Raw genomic sequence first — 20,163 nt, forward strand, 5'->3', positions numbered from 1 at the left:
CACTTGGGACTGGCTAGTTTGAGTTAGTTCATTGGCCTCTGGGGTGGAGGGACTAGTTGCCTGGGTTTGGTTCTGGGATTGTTGGGGTGGGAAGATACTGTCTCCCGGAGTGTGAGCCAGACGAGGGCAAGTGGGTTGTGGACTGGAAAGCAGGTCGGTTACTATCACTGGGAAATAGCTGGCCCTGGGCAGGACAGTCTCTTCCCATCAGGGAGGCCCTAGATGCCAGAGCACTAGGAACACTAAGAACCCAGAAAGTGAGAGCAATTAGTAATGTATGTATGTATGTATGTAAATACACATACATGGACATGAGTTTGAGCAAACTCCGGGGGATAGTGAAGGACAGGGGAGCCTGGCGTGCTGCAGTCCCTGGGGTCACAAAGAGTCGGACATGACTTAGCAACTGAAAAACAACAAAAATAACATACATGGCTTCCCAAGAGGAGATATGAGAAGATTCCTGGGTTGGGAATCTGAACCCACTCCAGTGTTCTTACCTGGGAAACCCTGTGGATGAAGGAGCCTGGCGGGCTACGGTCCATAGGGTCGTAAAAGAGTCAGATATGATTTAGCGACTAACAACAACAAAAAAGATACATGTAGTCAGGATGATTTTCCTGAGCACCTGGCTCTCTTCACCCAGAGCTTCCTTCTGCCTGGTTTATTCTCCAAGGGTCCACTCCTGGTTCCCGTCCACCCCACCCTGCCTCCCTAGTTCTCGGTTTAGATGTTATCTTTCACAGCCCCTTCCCTGGCCGTCTTCTTCAAAGAGCCGACCCACCCATCTTCCCCTGCTCCCATTTTCATTGTCTTCACGTGAGCCCCAGGGACGCAGGTCTTGTGTGTTTTGTTCCCTGCTGCGTTTCCTAGAAGAGTGTCTGGCACAGAGTGGACACACAAAATAGATGCTTAAATAACATTTATTAAATGACTGCATGAAAGGAAAGCAGAATTCCCGGTCCCAGGTAGACAGTAAGAGCTGCCCCCTTGCCAGGTGCACCAGTGGTAACAGCACTGAAGACCCAGGCAGAACCCTCCGTAGGTGGCACCGCTGGGCACAGAGCACGCCTAGTAGTCTCTGGTGCCTTGTCTGTATCTGTAGTTCTCAAAGATTGGCTTTTCTTTTATTTATACCCTGACCCCAACCCACCCAAATAATTCTGACAGGATGAGGATTTAGAGTTTGTGGTTATATTGGGAATGATTTGGTTGTAAATGGTAAACAAATAACTCCCCCAACCAAAAAAAAAAAACACCCAAGTAAAATAGCCTAAGGAGAGATAATTTGTTAACTTACTTAAAGACAAACCTATCGTTAGCACAAGCTTCAGGTGTGGCTTGATCCAGGATCTCATGTGGCATCACCTGAACTTGTTCTTCCTTGGTTCCACATGGTGTCATAGGTGTCTGTCTCTACAGCTTTGGCTTCTTGTGTGGCTTGCTGGTTCTGGGTGGGATTCCAGCCTCTGACTGGCCAAGGGAGGGCCATGGAGAGAGGTAGTCCCTTGGAAGGAAGGGCCTGATACCTAAACCAGAGGATGGATGCTGAGTGGCCCAGTTTCCCCCAAATGGTCCATTAGCATCTGTGGGAAGGCTCTCAACCTTGAGGATCCTTCAAGGCCATCCCTCTGTCTCCTAGGGGGTGCTGGAGCTGCTATCGGAGGTGGACTGCCACCTGCGCGTGTCCCTCTTCGATGTCACCTATCGGCACTTCTTTGGGAGGACGTGGAAGAGCTCGCCGAGGCCTGCAGAGCCGCTCACCAGGCAGCCGGCCAGGATCGTCTTCAATGAGGTGGGTGCAGTGGCTGGCAGGTGTGCAGGTTCCACCCAGACCTGGGGGTGCCGCCAGTGCACCCCAGACTCCAGGAATGCCCCGAGCAGTAGGCTGAGCTCCCACAAAGCTCGTTCTGGCAGCCAGCATCTGCTTCCAGACAGAAACTTGTGTGGCAGCCATGTGCCCTGAGTGGATGGTGGCAGGGGGTGGGTGTTGCGGGGGGCAGCAAACGTGTGGGTCTCGTCACCTTCATGGAAACTTCCAGCTTTGGCAACAAAGTTAGGAAATTATTGATCTCATCAGATTTCCTCAGTTTTCTTCCTTGTTCACTTCCCCCTTCTTTTTCTTTCTTTTTAGTTTAGGCTTTTTTTTTTTTTTTAAGATGAGCAAATTGGGACTTAGAAGTGAGATGCCTTGCCCAGGTAGAAGGTGGGAGGGCCTGGAGCCCCCACATCTGTCTGCAGACTGGGTGGTTGCCTTGGCATCAGTTGGTGACATGGTCTTGCCCACGCAGCAACCCTGTGTCTGGCTGCCCTGCAGATAGGGTGTCCCATCCTCGTTCAGCTGCACCAAACCCACAAGCGTCTCTTCCAGTGCCTGCCGTCTGCCCACCACGGGGCCGGGTGCCAAGGCGATGGTGCTGGGTGGATGGGATGGCTGTGGTTCTCACCCTGGACAACTTACAGTCTGCTGGGGTGGCACATCCAGGCAGACGGCAGCAAGTGTAGGTGTGGTGAGTTCTCAGAGGAGACTGACAGCCGCTGCCCTGGGGAAGAAGGGGAGACATAAGCAGGTGGTGGAGGAGGGCCTCTGGGAGTTGAGCCTATGAGATGGAGGGAACCGGCCCAGGATAAGTGGAGTGGCAGAAGCTGTGTCTAAGGGTGAGGGGTGGGAGGGCGGCCAAGGGTGGGCTTGGTGGGTAGCTAGCTGGGAGGGGTCTTCCGGAGACAACGGGGTTTTATCAAGAGCTGGAGGTGTCCCAGCGTCTTCTTCCCAGCTGCTCCTTCAAGCTGCACCTGAACGCAGTGGGTCCTGCAGGGAACAGTACTGGAGGGTCGGTGTTGCGTTGATTTTGTCCTTCTCTGCGCAGCATCAGGGAAGCCCAGTAGGTGTCAGTACAGTGAGTAACGGAGGTGGTGGCGGTGGCCACAGCTGTCCTGGGGAAGGTCTCCGTATGTAACCAAACCAAGCGAGCCGCCCTCTCTGTGGGGGATGGTCCTGCCCAGTCACGAAGCCGCCAGGCTTCTTTGCACTGGGCTGTCACCCACAGTCAGGATGCTGTGTGCAGCATGGCTTGATGTTACTGGTCCTTACTGAACATGCAGGAGAGGGGGATGCTGCGCCCAAAGGTTCAGGAAAATTAGATATAGCCCTGGGGATGTGTGTCCTGGGGACCAGGATCATGACTGGTGTGTTCTGGCCATCAGACGGCCCATGCTGAACTCCTCAGTCTGGTGTCTGAATCGAGAGAGGCTGTGTGTTGTAAACCACATGTGACTGTGGGCGGCTGTTTAGGGTGCTGTCCCAGCTCCTGCACTGAGTTACCTTTGTGCCTCTGTCTTGGCGTGAGCGGTTGGGGGTTGCCGAGGCCTGGCAGGAGTGCGGTGGCCCCAGTGTTGCTGGGAGCCTGGCTGGGGTGCCGTCTTCCAGGCTGGGCTGTTTGGATTCTCTTTCTTGAGTGGACAGTCACGCCCTGGAAAGCCTGGCATGGTGACAGATACTATGGTGACTGTGTCCTCTCCTGGGGAGTCACCACGGGGTGGTTGGCTCCCAGCTTCCTGGGGAGGTTTCAGACCCACCATTTACCTCTGGAGGTCGGTATATATTTCTCTGTCTTGAAGAGCAGTTGGCAGGTCAGAGGCCATGAGTGACAGACACCTTGAGCACAGCGATTGTTCTCAAGCCTTGTTTTAACCCTGGCGTTGGAGGGGCCCTGCAGGCTCTGTTGGAAGTGCTGCTGTGTCGAGGGGATGGTGATCCCCTGAGATCAGCAGAGGAGCACTCTGCCACCACTGGAGTCCCAAGATGAAGCCTCCTCCTGTGACCTTCCCCATGGCTTTCCTTGTAGCCGCAGTCACTTCCAAGACAGGCCACATGTGGAGGGTCTGCCATCTCCCCGACCAGCTCGGTGGCTGAGAGCCCTGCAGAGTAGAAGGTGCGTTGTAAGAAACGGCCTTCAGAGCTGCTGCTCCACCTTCTGGGCTCATCAAGGGCTCAGCATCCATGCCCGAGAGGGTTCTCAGGTGTCCCCCCATCCTGGGAGCTGTGGGTCGAGGCCCTTTCAGCTCAGTTTATGTCTGGTCCGAGCTGTGGGAGCTGAGTGCTGCTCAGTCATTTGGTCTCTGCTCAACGGGGCGTGGGGACCAGGGCCATGTGTTAGGGAGGACCATAGTCTTTAACGTTTTCAGAAGAATCTGCACCCTTCAGTTACTGATCTCAGCGAGGCTGGTGCTGGGGAACAGAGCAGTTTTGATTGGGAGGGGATGCCAAGGCCCCAGAATTGCTCAGCCGAGCTGTGTTCAGGTGCTGTGCCCCAGGCGGGCAGCAGAGGCCAGTGCTGCCCCAGGAATGGTCCATCCTGATGGGCTGCTTGGCAGCATCCTCCCCACCAGCACTGTCCTTTCGTCCTTGACGTTTAGAGTTTAGTGAACTACAGAGAATCCCCTTTGCCGTGTGTGTGTGTGTATGTGTGTGTGCATACATGGATGTACATGTGCACATGAAATGTGGAGTGTTCCCGGGGTGGCCTGGATACGCGGAGGGTCTGGTTATGGGGTTGTGTCATCTGAGCAAAGCTCTGTGTACACACCTATGGGAATAGAGAGAAACACAATTTGCCCTTTTTAGAGTTGATTCTGAAGTTTGGTGAAGATCTTTTTCTGATTTTACTAATTGCCTGGGCTTTTCTGGTTCTACCCATTGGTTGTGGCTCAGGGGCGATGTGATGGAGGTTACCAGCGGCCAGTAGCAGGGGCCCATCTGGAAATCGATGTGGTTGTCTGGCCTTTGTGTAGACTCATGAATCAACCATGTGGGCTCTGGGTTTTGATTGAGTTGTCCTTGTAATACACAGCCCTGAAAGAAGATGCTATTTCATTACTTTGCAAACAATGTCCTATAGTAAAGACCATGGACCAAAGGAGTCCTGCCTTGAGCCAAGCCGGGTGTTTCTTTCCGGGAGTGATGAATTCTTTACGCCCCTCTTGTCTCAGCCTCCCTGCTCTGCCTGGCGGACCACAGGGCACCAGCTCCAGGCCTCTCAGCTCTAAGCTCAGAACTCTGTGTTCTCCTTCAAGGCTGCCCTCGGTGGAGAGGACTCACCCTTCACTTGCGCTGAGATGGTCGATCATTCTTTCAGCCTCTCAAAAGATATCTTTAAAAAATAATCTGAGAGGCCAAAGCACCATGCAGTTCCTGCACTTTCTTTCTAAGATGGACATAATTCTCCCTTAAATTCTTTCCTTAACTAACCACGCTCAGCCTGCAGTGACAGGCTCATTTTTCCTCCTTTATTTATTTAACTCAAGCCACTGGGTAGGAATCCTAGTGGTTCTTCACAGGCAGCCAGAACCCAGATCAGGGGATGATACCTCCAGGGACCATCTCAGTGGCTGGAGTCTCAGGTGGCTCCCTGGCCTCCTGGGACACAAGGAACAGGTCTGCTCCCTCTTCCCATCGCCAAGGCCAGGAGAAACGGGCTCCTGAATATTCTTGTTTGTCAGAGTATTGAGAGGGAAGTGCATGCTCATGCTCAGTCATGTCCAACTCTTTGCGATCCCATGAACTGTAGCGCTCGAGGCTCCTCTGTCCATGGGATTCTCCAGGCAAGAATACTGGAGTGGGTTGCCGTGTCCTCCTCCAGGGGATCTACCCTACTCAGGGATCGAACCCAGGTCTCCTGCATTGCAGGTGGAGTCTTTACCAGCTGAGCCACCAGGGAAGCCCCAAAATACTGGAGTGGGTAGCCTATCCCTTCTTATGTCCCCTGCACTGCAGGTGAATTCTTAACCTCAGAGAGGGAGGTGACTCTCCTTTAAAAGTGGAGGCTGTCCGTAAGAAAGAATGAAACAATGCCATTTGCTGCAATGTGAATGAATGTAGAGATGATCATACTGAGTGAAATAAGTCAGAAGAGAAAGACAAATACCATATAATATCACTTACATGTGGAACCTAAAATATGGCACAAGTGATTGTATCTATGAAGCAGAAACAGACTCAGACATAGAGAACAGACTTGTGGTTGCCAGGGGGTGTGGGGGGCTGGGGGATGGAAGGACTGGGAGTTTGGGGTTAGCAGATGCAAACTGGTTTATATTTATAGCATAGGAAACTATTGATATATTCACTATCATGTAATAAACCATCATGGAAAAGAAAAAGAATATACCATCTGATGCAAAGAGCTGACTCTTTGGAAAAGACCCTGATGCTGGGAAAGATTGAGGGCAGGAAGAGAAGAGGGCAGCAGAGGATGAGATGGTGATGGTGTCATTGACTCGATGGACAGGAGTTTGAGCAAACTCCAAGAGATGGTGAAGGACAGAGGAGCCTGGTCTGCTGCAGTCCATGGGGTTGCAGAAAGTCCAACATGACTTAGTAACTGAACAACAGCAACAATATATGTATAACTGAATCACTTTGCTATACAGCAGATATTGACACAACATCTGTAAATCAACTCTACTTCAATAAAATTAAAAAACAAGTAGATGCTGTCAAGGAATGTCAGTGCATCCAAGTGAAACTCCAGGAGGCTCTGCCCAGTGACTTGGTTAATCGCCAGGTTCCTGAACATGCCCTCCCCTCTCCTTACCCACTCTCATGTTCCAGGAGCTGCTCCTGATGTAAACCATTTGCAAAGCAGGAATCCAGCATGGCTCTGGGCACCATCTCTGCCGACAGCGTCTAGGAGGATTTCTTTCCTGTCTGGCTCAACAGAAACAACTCCTGGGGACGCTGAACCAGAAATGGGGGCGGGTATAGAAGTGAGTGGATGAATAGAAGGAGAAATGATATCTCTCCATGATGTTTCCATAGGGATTTAGTTGTTTGGTGATTGAACAGTCTACTATGTGGGCTTCCCAAGTGGTGCTAGTGATAAAGAGTCTGCCTGCCATTACACGAGACTTAAGAGCTGAAGGTTCGATCCCTGGGTCTGGGATATCCCTTGGGGGAGGGCATGGCATTCCACTCAAGTATTCTTGCCAGGAGAATCCCATGGACAGAGGATCCTGGTGGGTTACAGTCCATGGGGTTGCAAAGAGTTGGTCATGACTGAGCGTCTGAGCACATAGACATACATGTGGGGACAGTAGAAAGCTTCAAATTTGTCAGCTTCTGTGTGTTCATCACAGTCTCCTGGGGCTGTCTTTGCTTCAGGTTGTAACTGGGTGTGCTGTTTCTGAATAAGCCCAGCCATCCTTCTCCAGGCGGGAGTGGGGCTGGCTTTGGCTGTGGGGGTGGGATCTGACGTAAGGAGGATACGGGCTGAGTCCTGCTCCATCCTTACTCCTGTGGGGCCTTGGGCCAGTTGTTTAAACTTTTGACTCTGAATTAATCATCTGTGCCTGATGAACAGCAGTGTCCACCTCCTAAGCGTCTGGAGTGTAAGCAGTAGGTTCTTCCCAGACAAGCGCCCAGGGAGCAGTAGGGGCTCACTCAGCAAACACTGGCTGGGGGTCTGCTCTGTGCCAGGCTCTGTTATGGTAGGACCTGGACGTGCCCAGATGGGCGAGACGGTGTGTGGTCATTTCAGCCGTGGTGGGGTTTGCATTGTCGCTGTAGATGGGAGCTTGTCAGCTCTGGCTCCACAGACACTTTGAGCCAGATAATTCTCTTGGTGTGGGATTGGGTGGGGGACACTGTCTCCAGGGCTGTGTTCTTTTCCTGAGAATAATGCTGGGCCCCACCCCGGATGAGTGGAAGCTTCTGACTGGAATTAGAGATTTTGCATCTCCCGGAGGAGAGTTTTGCTTGGTGGATTCACTGTGCTTGGAGTGGTCAGTCTTGCAGTCGTTCTGTGCAGCAAACTGTCCTGAGCCTCCAGTGGAAGGCTGAGCTGATGGAGGCTGCAGACGCATATGTGGTGTGTTTACCTTCCTGAAGCCACCCTACTAAGGGTTTACTAAAGAAAATTGTCTGGTGGGGCTTCCCTGGTGGTCCAGGGATTAGGACACCATGTATCCACAGGTTCGATCCCTGGCTGGGGAACTGAGATCCCGCAGGCCACGTGGTGAGGTCAAAGAAGAGGAAAACAAAATTGTTTGGAAGGTACTAGTTTAATTTCTGCGCCTCTCTCCCCAGCCTTGTCCTCAGCCTGGGATGGAAGAGCATGTGTCACTTAGGGCAGGTCGAGCGGCTGTGCAGCCGTGGACGAAGCCTCTACACAAACGCCCGTCTTCATCTGAGGCCCAATTTCGATTCTGTCACGGGTGTGAAAAATGGACCCTCAGCCCCGAGGCAAAATGTCGGCGTTTTTGAAGAGGAAGGCATTAAGACAGGAGCATTTCTGTGATTTATTAACCAGTTTATCTTGTCAGGGGGGCACCTTGTCAAGGGCAGATGAGTGAGCTGTGGCATGGGGGGACCAGAGCCCCACTCTTCTGTGTCCCATGGCTTCTCTCTCGGTAATTGGACGGGCTTGACTTCAACTTTTAATCCCACAGTGGCAGCTGATGCATCTCCAGGCATTTTGCATGGCTGCCGCCAGGCATCCTGACCCTGGAGGGCTTGATTTTTTATTTTTTTTTATTTATTTATTTTATTTTATTTTATTTTATTTTTTTTAAATTTTATTTTATTTTTAAACTTTACATAACTGTATTAGTTTTGCCAAATATCAAAATGAATCCGCCACAGGTATACATGTTTATTTACTTGGCTGTGTTGGGTCTTAGCTGCATGATGTGGGGTCTTTCGATGTGGTGCATGGGCTCAGTAATTGCAGTGTTTGGACTTAGTTGCTCTGTGGCATGTGGAACTGGGTTCTCAGTTCTCTGACCAGGGATCGGATACGTGTCCCCTGAATTGGAAGGAGAATTCTTTACCATTGGACCACCAGGGAAGTTCCTGGAGGGCTTGTTTGCAGAATTGCTTGATCGTGCTTGGGATATCTGACCAAGCACACAGGGGTGGGGTAGGGGTAGGGGGCCTGAGTTCTAGGTGACTTGGCTCCTCTGGGGATCCCCGGCCGGGTGCCTGAAGGGTTGAAGCCACAGAGTTGGGTGGTTCATCCCCAGGGCTTTTACTTGCATAGAACTTCCGAGCTGGTCGGCCATGGGCAGGGTGTGCATTTTCTACCCGCCTGAGAATCCCAGGGATGGGGGAGCCTGGTGGGCTGCCGTCTATGGGGTCGCACAGAGTCGGACACGACTGAAGCAACTTAGCAGCAGCAACAGCAGCATGCTGACTTTTGAGAGTCCCTTGGACTTCAAGGGGATCAAACCAGTCAATCCTAAGGGAAATCAGCCCTGAATATTCATTGGAAGGACTGATACTAAAGCTGAAGCTCCAATACTCTGTCCACCTGATGCGAAGAGCTGACTCATGGGAAAAAGCCCTGATGCTGGGAAAGACTGACGGCAGAAGAAGAAGGGGGTGACAGAGGATGAGATGGTTGGATGACATCACGGACTGAGTGAACATGATTTTGAGCAAAGTCTGGGAGATAGTGAAGAACAGGGAAGCCTGGCATGCTACAGTCTAGGGGTCACAAAGAGCTGGACATGATTTAGCGACTGAACAACAACAAATTAACCTTTACCTTTGAACTTCTTGAGGGCTAGATTGTGTTTCTTCAACATTCAGAAAACGAAGATCATGGCATCCGGTCCCATCACTTCATGGGAAATAGATGGGGAAACAGTGGAAACAGTGTCAGACTTTATTTTTCTGGGCTCCAAAATCACTGCAGATGGTGACTGCAGCCATGAAATTTAAAGACGCTTACTCCTTGAAAGGAAAGTTATGACCAACCTAGATAGCATATTCAAAAGCAGAAACATTACTTTGCCGACAAAGATCTATCTAGTCAAAGCTATGGTTTTTCCTGTGGTCATGTATGGATGTGAGAGTTGGACTGCAAAGAAGGCTGAGCACCGAAGAATTGATGCTTTTGAACTGTGGTGTTGGAGAAGACTCTTGAGAGTCCCTTGGACTGCAAGGAGATCCAACCAGTCCATTCAGAAGGAGATCAGCCCTGGGATTTCTTTGGAAGGAATGATGCTAAAGCTGAAACTCCAGTACTTTGGCCACCTCATGCGAAGAGGTGACTCATTGGAAAAGACTGTGATGCTGGAAGGGATTGGGGGCAAGAGGAGAAGGGGACGACAGAGGATGAGATGGCTGGATGGCATCACTGACTCGATGGACGTGAGTCTCAGTGAACTCCGGGAGTTGGTGATGAACAGGGAGGCCTGGCGTGCTGCAATTCATGGGGTTGAAAAGAGTCGGACTCGACTGAGCGATTGATCTGATCTGATCTGAAATTGTGTTTCTAGGTTCCTTAGAAATTATTTTTTTTTTTTGATGTGGACCATTTTTGAAAAAGTCTTTATTGAATTTGTTCCAATTTGATTATGTTTTGTGTTTTGTTTTGTTTGGCCAAGAGACACATGGGATCTTAGCCCTCTGACCAGGGATCAAACCCTCACCCCTTGCATTGGAAAGCGAAGTCTTAACCACTGGATCACCAGAGAAGTCCCTAGAAATTCTTTAGTATGTGCGGCGCACTCATTAGAGAGGCAGTAAATCATGTTTGGAAAAGCATTACTCCTTACCCATCAGTAGTGAGGGGATGAGGCACTCAGCTCTTGTGTTGCCTTGTAACATGCTGAGCTTCCAAGGCCGACCCTGCTGGTGAAAGTGGAGTCTCTGGGACAGACCAAAGTGGGGCTCTGTGGTTAGTTTGGTCTCAGAATAATTGTTTGCAGTGGTAAAGGAAAGGGAGAGACAACAGCCATGAATTGGTACTTGAAAGTGAAAGTTGCTCAGTCGTGTTCAACTCTTTGCAACCCCATGGATGACTCTACAGTCCATGGAATTCTCTAGGCCACAGTACTGGAGTGGGTAGCCGTTCCCTTCTCCAGGGGATCTTCCCAACTCAGGGATCAAACCTAGGTCTCCTGCACTGCAGGCAGATTCTTTACCAGCTGAGCCACCAGGGAAGCCCAGTTGGTACCTGGGACATGCCCAAAGCAGCTGGTCCTACTGCCTCCGGGCAAAGGATTTCAAGGTGACCTCTAAGCTGGAGGATTATGGCTGCTCTGCATCAGAGCTGACAATGTTTGTTTCACTGCCAAGAAGAAAAGTGGGTAGTGTCCATAAAACCGATATGCACAGGTGTAAATGTGGGAGGTGAGATAATGACAAACCTGACTTTACGGTGGGGCTTTTAAAAACAGTACTCAAGTCTTGGAAACGGAAGCATAATTCTCTCTTGGTCCAACCACCTGTCAGCTGTAAGTGGTCATTATTTCATCATTTTGCAATAAAAGATAATAGAATAACGATTTATATCTCATGGCTGATGTTTTAATGTGTCTCTCTGTTATCCTGGGCTGACAGTCTGTGATTACAGTAAACGTTTTCTTGGTGACACCGTGGTAATGACTCGTTAATGGGGGATTAGTCCAAGTTTAAATCACATTGCCGCAGCCTGGCCTGGCCCGGCCCTGTGTTGGGGGGTGGTCTCTGTGCTCATGTGGTGACCCTACCACCTGGGCTTCGCCCCAACAAGGACGCGGGATTCCAGGGACCCCTCGAGTACAGAGCCTCAGTTCAGTACTGACCTGGGCTCTCGGGACGCTTGTTCCTTGAAGATTCTCAAACCCAGTTAGTGCCTCCGTTTCTATTATCTGTGTCTACGACGTTTGTTAGTTTTAGATTAGAGTGACTGCACTGGATTTCAGGAGATTGGAAACAGTGGCAGAAGGAAGGTGTTTCCGTTCCCATGTGGCCAGGTGTGTCTCAGCGACAGGAGCTGGGTTTGACCCGTCTGTGTTGTCTTTCTCACTCCCCACCCCGTGGAGAAGCTACAAGTGGGAAACCTTTTAGTAGCAATTTGAGTATCCTCTGCTTGGCTTGGACCCCCGCCTCACCAAACCTTGTCTTAAATATTCTCAAGGCTATATTTTGTTGTTGTTCTGTTGCTAAGTCATGTCTGACTGTCTGCGACCCTGTGGACTGCAGCACACCAGGCTTCCCTGTCCTTCACCATCTCCCGGAGTTTGCTCAAAGTCATGTCCATTGAGTCAGTGATGCTGTCCAACCATCTCATTCTGGACTGGGGATGACAGAATGAAATCCTCAAGAAATCCCAGGATATTGCTTAGTTAAAACTAAGAATTCATTCAGATGCAGCCTCATAGTATTTCCACAGGAAACAGGGATTAGAGTCAGTATTGGTGAGTTGTGATTGAAGTTTGGGCATTGCATGAAAGGGCTCTGTGGATGTGTGGGCAATGTGGGCAGCTTGGTGGACGTGTGGGTGTGGTGGGCAGTTCACTGGATGCATGGGTGCCATGGGCTACTTATATCTTTGGGCTCATGGTCCTGGCAGGTGATAGGGGTGGGGTGCATGGCTGCCCCAACCCCTTTCCTCTCTAGAGGATCTGATGTCTTTTGGCATCTTTTGTGGGTGAAAAACTCCCACAGGAGAAGCAAGCAGTCTTGCAAGCAGATGCTGGGTGTCCTGGAAGGAGGAGCTGTGACCCCAGTGTCTGTCTCTGGGGGGTCCCTTCCTGGCCACTTCTCTCTGGTGCCTGGAAGGGATGCTGTTCCCCACATGGTGTGTTTGCAGCATCGACGTGAGAATGGTGGAGGTGAGGAGGGAGCCCGTCTGCGTCCCTGAGCTCCCTCCTTGCAGGTCGAGAGCGTTCACTCTGTCCGCTTCTCTTTGGCAGCCCTTGTATTTTCACACGTCCTTGAACCACCCTCATATTGTGGCCGTGGTGGAGGTGGTCGTTGAAGGCAGGAGACGAGACGGGACCCTCCAGACTCTGTCCTGTGGGTTTGGAATTCTTCGGATCTTCAGCCACAAGCCGGAATCTCCAACTTCCACTTCCCAGGACAAACGGTATCTGCCTCGTTTTCTCAGTCGTCGGGGTTCCCAGCATCTTTCTGTGGTGAATTAACTGCTCGTCCACAGTAGGAAGCTCTGAATTTGTCAGTTTGTGTGTGTTTATCATGGTCTCCTGGGGCTGTTTTTGCTTCAGGCTGTAACCGTGTTTGCTGCTCCTGTGTAAGCCCAGCCATCCTTCTCCAGGTGGGAGCAGGACTAGCTTTGGCCAGGGGGGTGGGATCTGACGTAAGGAGGATACGGGCTGAGTCCTGCTCCATCCTTACTCCTGAGGGGTCTTGGGCCAGTTGTTTAAACTCTTGACTCTGAATTCATCATCTGTGCCTGATGGACAGCAGTGTCCACCTCCTAAGGGTCTGGAGTGTAAGCAGTAGGTTCTTCCCAGACAAGCGCCCAGGGAGCAGTAGGGGCTCACTCAGCAAACACTGGCTGGGGGTCTGCTCTGTGCCAAGCTCTGTTATGGTAGGACCTGGACGTGCCCAGATGGGCGAGACTGTGTGTGGTCATTTCAGCCGTGGTGGGGTTTGCGTTGTCACTGTAGATGGGGGCTTATCCACCCTGGCTCCATGGACACTTTGGGCTAGGTATGCCTTTGTTACGGGGCCGTCCTGAGCAATGTATAGTCTCACAGCCGACGAGATGCCAGTAGCCCCCTCCCTGCCCAGCTGTGACAGCCGAAAACATCTCCAAACTTTACCAGTTGTCCTGACGGGGCAAAATCCTCCCTGGTTGGGAACAACCACTCTAGACACACAGCCATAGAAGCCCCTCAAATGTTGTTTCAAATCTTGGGATGTTTTCAGGCACAAGCTGCTTCCCGGGCATTGTTTCCAGTGCCCTTGCTCAGGCTGCATTCGGACCATGCAGTGTGTACTCTGGACGAACTTGCCCACCAGCACTGTGGGCTCATGGAGCTGATGCTGTGCTCAGGCGTCTCTGTTCCCTGCAGAGGGTGGTGGAAGCTCCCAGAGGGGTGGAGCGGAGGTCCCCACAGGCCCTCCTTTTGAGAAGCATAGCTGGGGTCCTGTGACTGAATGCAAGGTGCTGATGTGCGGCTCACGCGTCTTGTTTTGCAGGCTGAGACTGTATCACGGGAGCCCGAGAGCCCTCCTCCACCCACTCCTTCAAGACCCCATAGAACGTAAGAGACGCGGCCTGGCCAGGCCTCCACAGCACCTGCTCATCATGTTACTTCCCTGAGTATTAGAGCGTCACCAGCTTAGCTCAGGTGTTAATAGATCTGAGGAACGTGGGCTTGGAGTCTGACATAATTTAAAGACCCAGGGACTTCCTTGGTGGCCCAGCAGTTGGGACTCTGTGCTCCCACTGCAGCAGCTGAAGGTTCCATCCCTGATCGGGGAACTGGGATTCTGCATGCCAAGCGGTGCAGCCAAAAAGTAAAAAAAAAAAAAAAAAAAAGGAAAATTTAAAGACCTGAGACACATGAGCCTGAAGGGAGCACACAGCTTTGTGAGGATGACCCCATGGGGTCCACCTGGAGGGAGGGCTGCTGGCCCCCTGGCCTCAGGGTAGCAGCTTTGCCCCCGAGTGAGTAGTTGCTGTCTGTCACGGTCACCGGCTGTCCCCAGAAGCCTCTGACCAGAAAGTGCATGGGTCGTCTCTAGCACAGCAAGGTGTCCAGTGGTGCCAATGACAAGGACATCCTGCAGGAGCACCTGCTCTGTGTGGGCTCAGCGCTGAGCAGCCGCCTTAGGGCAGAGTGAGCTTCCTGCCTGCCTCTGTGGCTTCTCCCACCGAGCAGCCAGGGTGCCCTTGGGAGAGACGTGAGGCACCCCCTGGCTGCTGGCTGAGTGGAAGGTGGACGGAGGGGTGCCTGGTGAAGCAGGGGGATGGGCTGACAGGCCATTTCAGGGGCCTGGTGTGGGGCTCTTTTCTGACCTGGGGGATGTGAACAGGGTTCTAGCAGTGGAGGCGGATCTATTTAGGGGGAGTCGGGGGGGGTGACTTTCTGTCTCTGAGATGTTACCTGGATTCCATGGTGGGAACTTGGTGTCTGCCTTCCAGCCTGTGTGAAACCCTGAGCCTACTTCCACTCCCTGAATTTGCTGAAAATCTCATGATAGAGGAACAGTTAGTCAGAAACTTAGCTTTAATGATAAAGACTGGCTTTTAGTGTTAGTTGTTCAGTCGTGTCTGACTTTGTGACCCCATGGACTGTAGTCCGCCAGGCTCCTGTGTCCATGGAATTCTTCAGGCAAGAATACTGGAGTGGGTCAGTTCAGTTCAGTTCAGTTGTTCAGTCATGTCTGACTCTTTGCAATTTGTTGACTGCAGCACACCAGACTTCCTGTCCATCACTAATTCCCAGAGCTTGCTCAAACTCATGTCCATTGAGTTGGTAATGCTATCCAACTATCTCGTCCTCTGTCATCCCCTTCTCCTCCCACCGTCAATCTTTCCCAGTATCTGGGTCTTTTCCAATGAGTCAGTTCTTTGCGTCAGGTGGCCAAAGTATTGGAGTTTCAGCTTCAGTATCAGTCCTTCCAATGAATATTCAGCACTGATATCCTTTAGGATGGACTGGTTTGATCTTGCAGTCCAAGGGACACTCAAGAGTCTTCTCCAACAACACAGTTCAAAAACATCAATTCTTCAGCGTTTAGCTTTCTTTATAGTCCAACTCTCACATCCATACATGACTACTGGAAAAGCCATAGCTTTGACTAGATAGATCTTTGTTGGTAAAGTAATGTCTCTGCTTTTTAATAAGCTGTCTAGATTGGTCATAGCTTTTCTTCCAAGGAGCAAGCGTCTTTTAATTTCATGGGTGCAGTCACCATCTGCAGTGATTTTGGAACCCTAGAAAATAAAGTCTGTCACTGTTTCCATTGTTTCCCCATCTATTTGCCATGAAGTGATGGGACCGGATGCCATGATCTTAGTTTTTTGAATGTTGAGTTTTAAGCCAGATTTTTCACTCTCCTCTTTAACTTTCATCAAGAGTCTCTTTAGTTCTTCTTCGCCTTCTGCCTTAAGGGTAGTGTCATCTGCATATCTGAGGTTATTGATATTTCTCTCAGCAATCTTGATTCCAGCTTGTGCTTTGTCCAGCCGTGCATTTCTCATGATATACTCTGCTGCTGCTGCTGCTGCTAAGTCACTTCAGTCGTGTCCGACTCTGTGCGACCCCATAGACGGCAGCCCACCAGGCTCCCCTGTCCCTGGGATTTCTGCGTATAAGTTAAATAAGCAGGGTGACAATATACAGCCTTGATGTACTGGAGTGGGTAGTCATTCCCTTCTCCAGGGTTTCTTCTCAACCCAGGGATCAAACCAGTGTTTCCCACATTGCAGACAGATTTTTTACTGTCTGAGCCACCAGGGAAACCCTTTTAGGTTATTTCCCAATTGAATTTAATCATTGACTTGCCAGCATTTTCTCTCCTGAAGTATCCTTAGACTCAGTAACTGTTATACAGCAAGCAACCCCCAACCCAGGTCCATTCTAGGACCATGGTTCTGGTGGAGGGTATGGGGGCTATGACTGTTGTGAGGGGCCTGAGGAGGGACAGCCACAGACTGACAGCTCATCCTCTCAGGGTGCATTTCCAAAAATGTGGGGTATTTTTCTTGACTGGATGATGCATTCCCATAATCCAGAATTCAAAGTATGAAACAGTGTGAGAAGGTTCAGATGAGGTCTCCTCACTCCTGTGCTCAGCTCCTTGCCTACATCACAGGTGATTTCTTCTCTGGGGTCTTGTGGGTCCTTCCGGGTCTTCTGATAACACACGAGCGAATGTGCACACCCATGGTCTTGTTTTTGCCACCGTCTAGTCATCCCAGACCTTTGTTTTTCCCCTTAACCGTCTATCTTGGAGGATGTTTCATATCAGCACTAGGAAGCATGCTCACTCTTTTTACCACCGGGTGGCATTTAGTTGAATTGCTGTTTGTGATTGAACTGCCCCCTGCCAAACAGACACTTGGAGCTGTTCTGTAGGAGCAGAGGGTTGAAAGTACAGTGAACATCTGCCCTTTTGTGAATGTGCACGTGGATCTGTAGGGTAAATTCCTGGAAGTGGGATTGCTGGTCTGGGGGCCCTTCCCTGTGCAGTTTTGTATTATTTCCCCTGTTTGCCCTCCATGGAGGTTGTACCAATGTGCTCTCCAGCCAGCCATGTAGCAGAGTGCCTTTTAGGGCATTTAACATCTTACAGTAAGCAGATCCCATGTGTGGAGTGGTCAGATATTAAAAATACAATTTTCAATAAAACAGTTTTATTTTCTGATGAATGCACATTTAGTTCTTATGAGAACACTTAGTGTGCCTCAGGAGGTGGTGTGTCCCGTCAGTGGAGGAAATCAAGCGGTAGCAGGATGCATCATTTGGTGGCCATGTGTTGAGGGCGTGTCTGTGTCCCCCTTAACTCCAGGCCCTGTGGTCCTGTGCCCAGTTTCTGCTGACGCCTTCCCTCCACCTCCCAGAGAACTCTGTCTGAGCTGTTCCCAGCAGTTCCTTTCTGAGGACGCTTTCCTTCTTCCCATTTCCCCAGCATGTTATCCAAACCTTCCTTGGGATTCGGATCCCATTCTCCCATGTGTTACGGGTGTCAGTGGGCTTGTATCTTAGTCACTGCAGACTTGTGTCCTCTTTGAGGACAGGACTCTGTCTTAGAGATTGCTGGCTGCCCAGCACCTAGTTCTGCTGCTTTGTGGGGCTTAGTGAATGTGAGGCTGAGATTGAAGAAGAGATATTCTTGTCAGAGCGCCCTCCAGGGTCCCTCTGATCATGGGAGTAAGCCATACCTGACTATACTGCTCAGGGGAAGAGGTGAGTGAGAGATTCTATTATGTCAGATCAGAAACAAGTGTCTCTTTCATTGCAGTTTTACCAAAGAGAGGTATTAAGGGTTGATTCTTTTTTGCTCTTGGCTGAACAAACAGAGCAATTCCCCCTCTCCCTAGAAAAATACTTTTCCTGTTTGTCTGGCTCTTTCCCAAGACGCTCGGCTTATTGGCCGGTGTGACTGAAGGTACGTTGGTTTCAGCTGTCACAGGAGGTGTTTTATCCCCCAGAGAACAAGCACATGACCCTCATTGAGAACTGCAGCCTGCAGTACACGCTGAGGCCACACCCGCTTCTGGAGCCCGTGTTCCACCTTCTTCCCGAGAACCTGCTGGTGTCCGGTCTGCAGCAGATACCTGGTCTCCTTCCAGCTCACGGAGAGTCAGGTGAGGACTCTTCTGTTTCTGGTCACTGATGAGTATCTGTTAGGTCAGATCTTGAAGGAAATGGGCTGCATGGGGTGAGCGCTGGTTGGGTCCCTCTGGCTAACAGCCCGGTGGTGGTAGGGGAGAAGAAGCGGGGAGTGGGGAGGAGGAGGGTGGCTGTGTCGTCTCACTGGCTTTCCCTTCCTGAACACACCTCACATCCCTTGGGTCCTCTCTGCCTTCTCTCCTCCTCATAAGACAGATAGCTCATGTCTTTACGACCATGACCAGGAAAACCACTGTTGCTGGATCCCACCTGTGCTGGACCGCCATATCAGTGGCTTGGTTATTATAACTTCTTAATTGTGGTAAAATAGGTATAACGTAAAACTTACTATTTTAGCCATTTTTAAGTGTGCAGCTCAGTGGCATTAAGTCCACTCGCATTGTTGTGCAGCCATCCCCCATCCATCTCCAGAACCTTTTCATCTTCCCCAACTGAAACTGTCCCATTAAATACCAATTCCCCATCTCTCTGCTCCCTCTGTCCCTGCTTCTAGCCTCTGCCCCCCACCATTCTGCTCTCTGTCCCTGTGAACTGACTCCTTTAGCGACCTCACAGAAGTGGAATCCTGCAGTATCGGTCCTTCTGTGACTGGTTTATTTCACTTGGCATAAGGTCCTCAAGGTTCATCTGTGTTGTTGCGTGTGTCAAAATTTCCTTGCTTATTAAGGCTGAATAGTACCCCATCGTATGGAAGGACCACCTTTTGTTTATCCATTTACCTGTCCACTGACATTGGGCTGGTTCACCTTTCGACTTGCGAGTGAAGCTGCTTGATTACTTTGGAACTGAAATCCATGGGACAGGCTCAGGGCTGTGTCTTGGTGTGATTTAGGAGTTGATTCTCCTGGTGGATAAAGGTCAGCCCTTCACAACCATGAATCCCTTTAGGGGCTGATCTGCATTTAGGTTCTACTGATGGGCCGCACCTCCTTGGCCTCCTGCTCCTTCAGGCACTTCTGGGGGCTTTTTTTTCTGCCCATCTGGAAGAATCTAGAAGAAGGGACTATACCAGCCTTTCCCACCTGGCGCTCCTGGAGCCTCTCTTCTCTGGGTGCTGGCTCCCTGCTCCATCCAGGAGAGGTAGGGTGTGGCTTTGGGTGTGAGCAGCGGGGAGGAGAGCTGGGAGGTGCTGAGTATTTGGCTCAGAACAGAAACACCCAAGACCCAAAGAGGAGGCTCAGCTCCAGGAAGGAGTGTGTGTCTCAGCAACAATGTCCATGCACGTGGCCTGGGTGCTGGGGTCTAGGCTGGGCTGCAGACCTTGTCATCTGAGGTCATGAACTCCTGGGATGGGTGCACAGTGGTCCATCCTGAGCTCATTGTTTCTCAAGTGTCTCAGAGACGAGACGATGATACATGAGAAATGACCAATTAACCATGAACAGGAGCATGTTCTTGTGTGTGTGTGTGTGTGTGTGTGTGTGTGTGTGTGTGTTTGTGGAGGGGGGCTCCGGGTTTGGATCTGTCCTGGGTCACCGAGCCCTAACCCCCTCCCTGCAGCCCCCCATAAGCAACCATGTTGCCCCCTGTGATGCGCCCGTGTTTACCCCAGAGGGAGGAGTAGTAAGAGTTACAGGCTGGACAGAGCACCTCCTGGTCATGCTGCCGGGAGAATGTGACACCTGCATCCGGCTCTAAGCCCTACCACGGCCCTGCCTACCTGCCTACTGGTCAGGGAGGAGCTGTCGCCGCCCCGCCCCCCATCACCCGCTGGGATCACGCAGGTTAGGTGCACACCTGCAGAAGTCAGTGGATGAGTCTTTCTGACCTGGGATTCTGGGTGTTTAAGCAGAATGTTCTTGGGGCCTGATGTGCATGCATCACCAGCAGGGGTCAGTAGAACTGCAGCTAAAACATGAAGATACAGAAGTGGAGCGTGGACCTGCTTCTGTGTCCCTCCTGGGAGGTGCAGGAGAAGCTCAGGGGTCCAGACAGTCCCCTTGTTTGTTCTCAGCATCTCAGGTCGGGCTGGAAGGGTAAAGGGCTGCATCATGGAGAAGAGTTCTGGATTCAAGGAGCTCGAGTCTAGCTCCCGACCCTGAGTTCGCGTTTTTGGACGAGCTG

The 20,163-nt window shown here is 51.0% G+C and overlaps 1 protein-coding gene across 1 annotated transcript in view; it reads left to right on the forward strand.

The window, feature by feature from the left end:
* NPHP4 (nephrocystin 4) overlaps positions 1-20,163 on the forward strand; it is a 139,434-nt gene that overhangs the window by 13,219 nt on the left and 106,052 nt on the right. The window contains exons 4-7 of the mRNA XM_055582455.1: positions 1,643-1,795; positions 12,682-12,854; positions 13,934-13,998; positions 17,898-18,053. Of these exons, the coding sequence (XP_055438430.1) occupies positions 1,643-1,795; positions 12,682-12,854; positions 13,934-13,998; positions 17,898-18,053 (547 nt within the window). The remainder of the gene's footprint in view (positions 1-1,642; positions 1,796-12,681; positions 12,855-13,933; positions 13,999-17,897; positions 18,054-20,163) is intronic.

Source organism: Bubalus kerabau, chromosome 5, assembly GCF_029407905.1.
Source record: "Bubalus kerabau isolate K-KA32 ecotype Philippines breed swamp buffalo chromosome 5, PCC_UOA_SB_1v2, whole genome shotgun sequence".
NCBI lineage: Eukaryota > Metazoa > Chordata > Mammalia > Artiodactyla > Bovidae > Bubalus > Bubalus kerabau.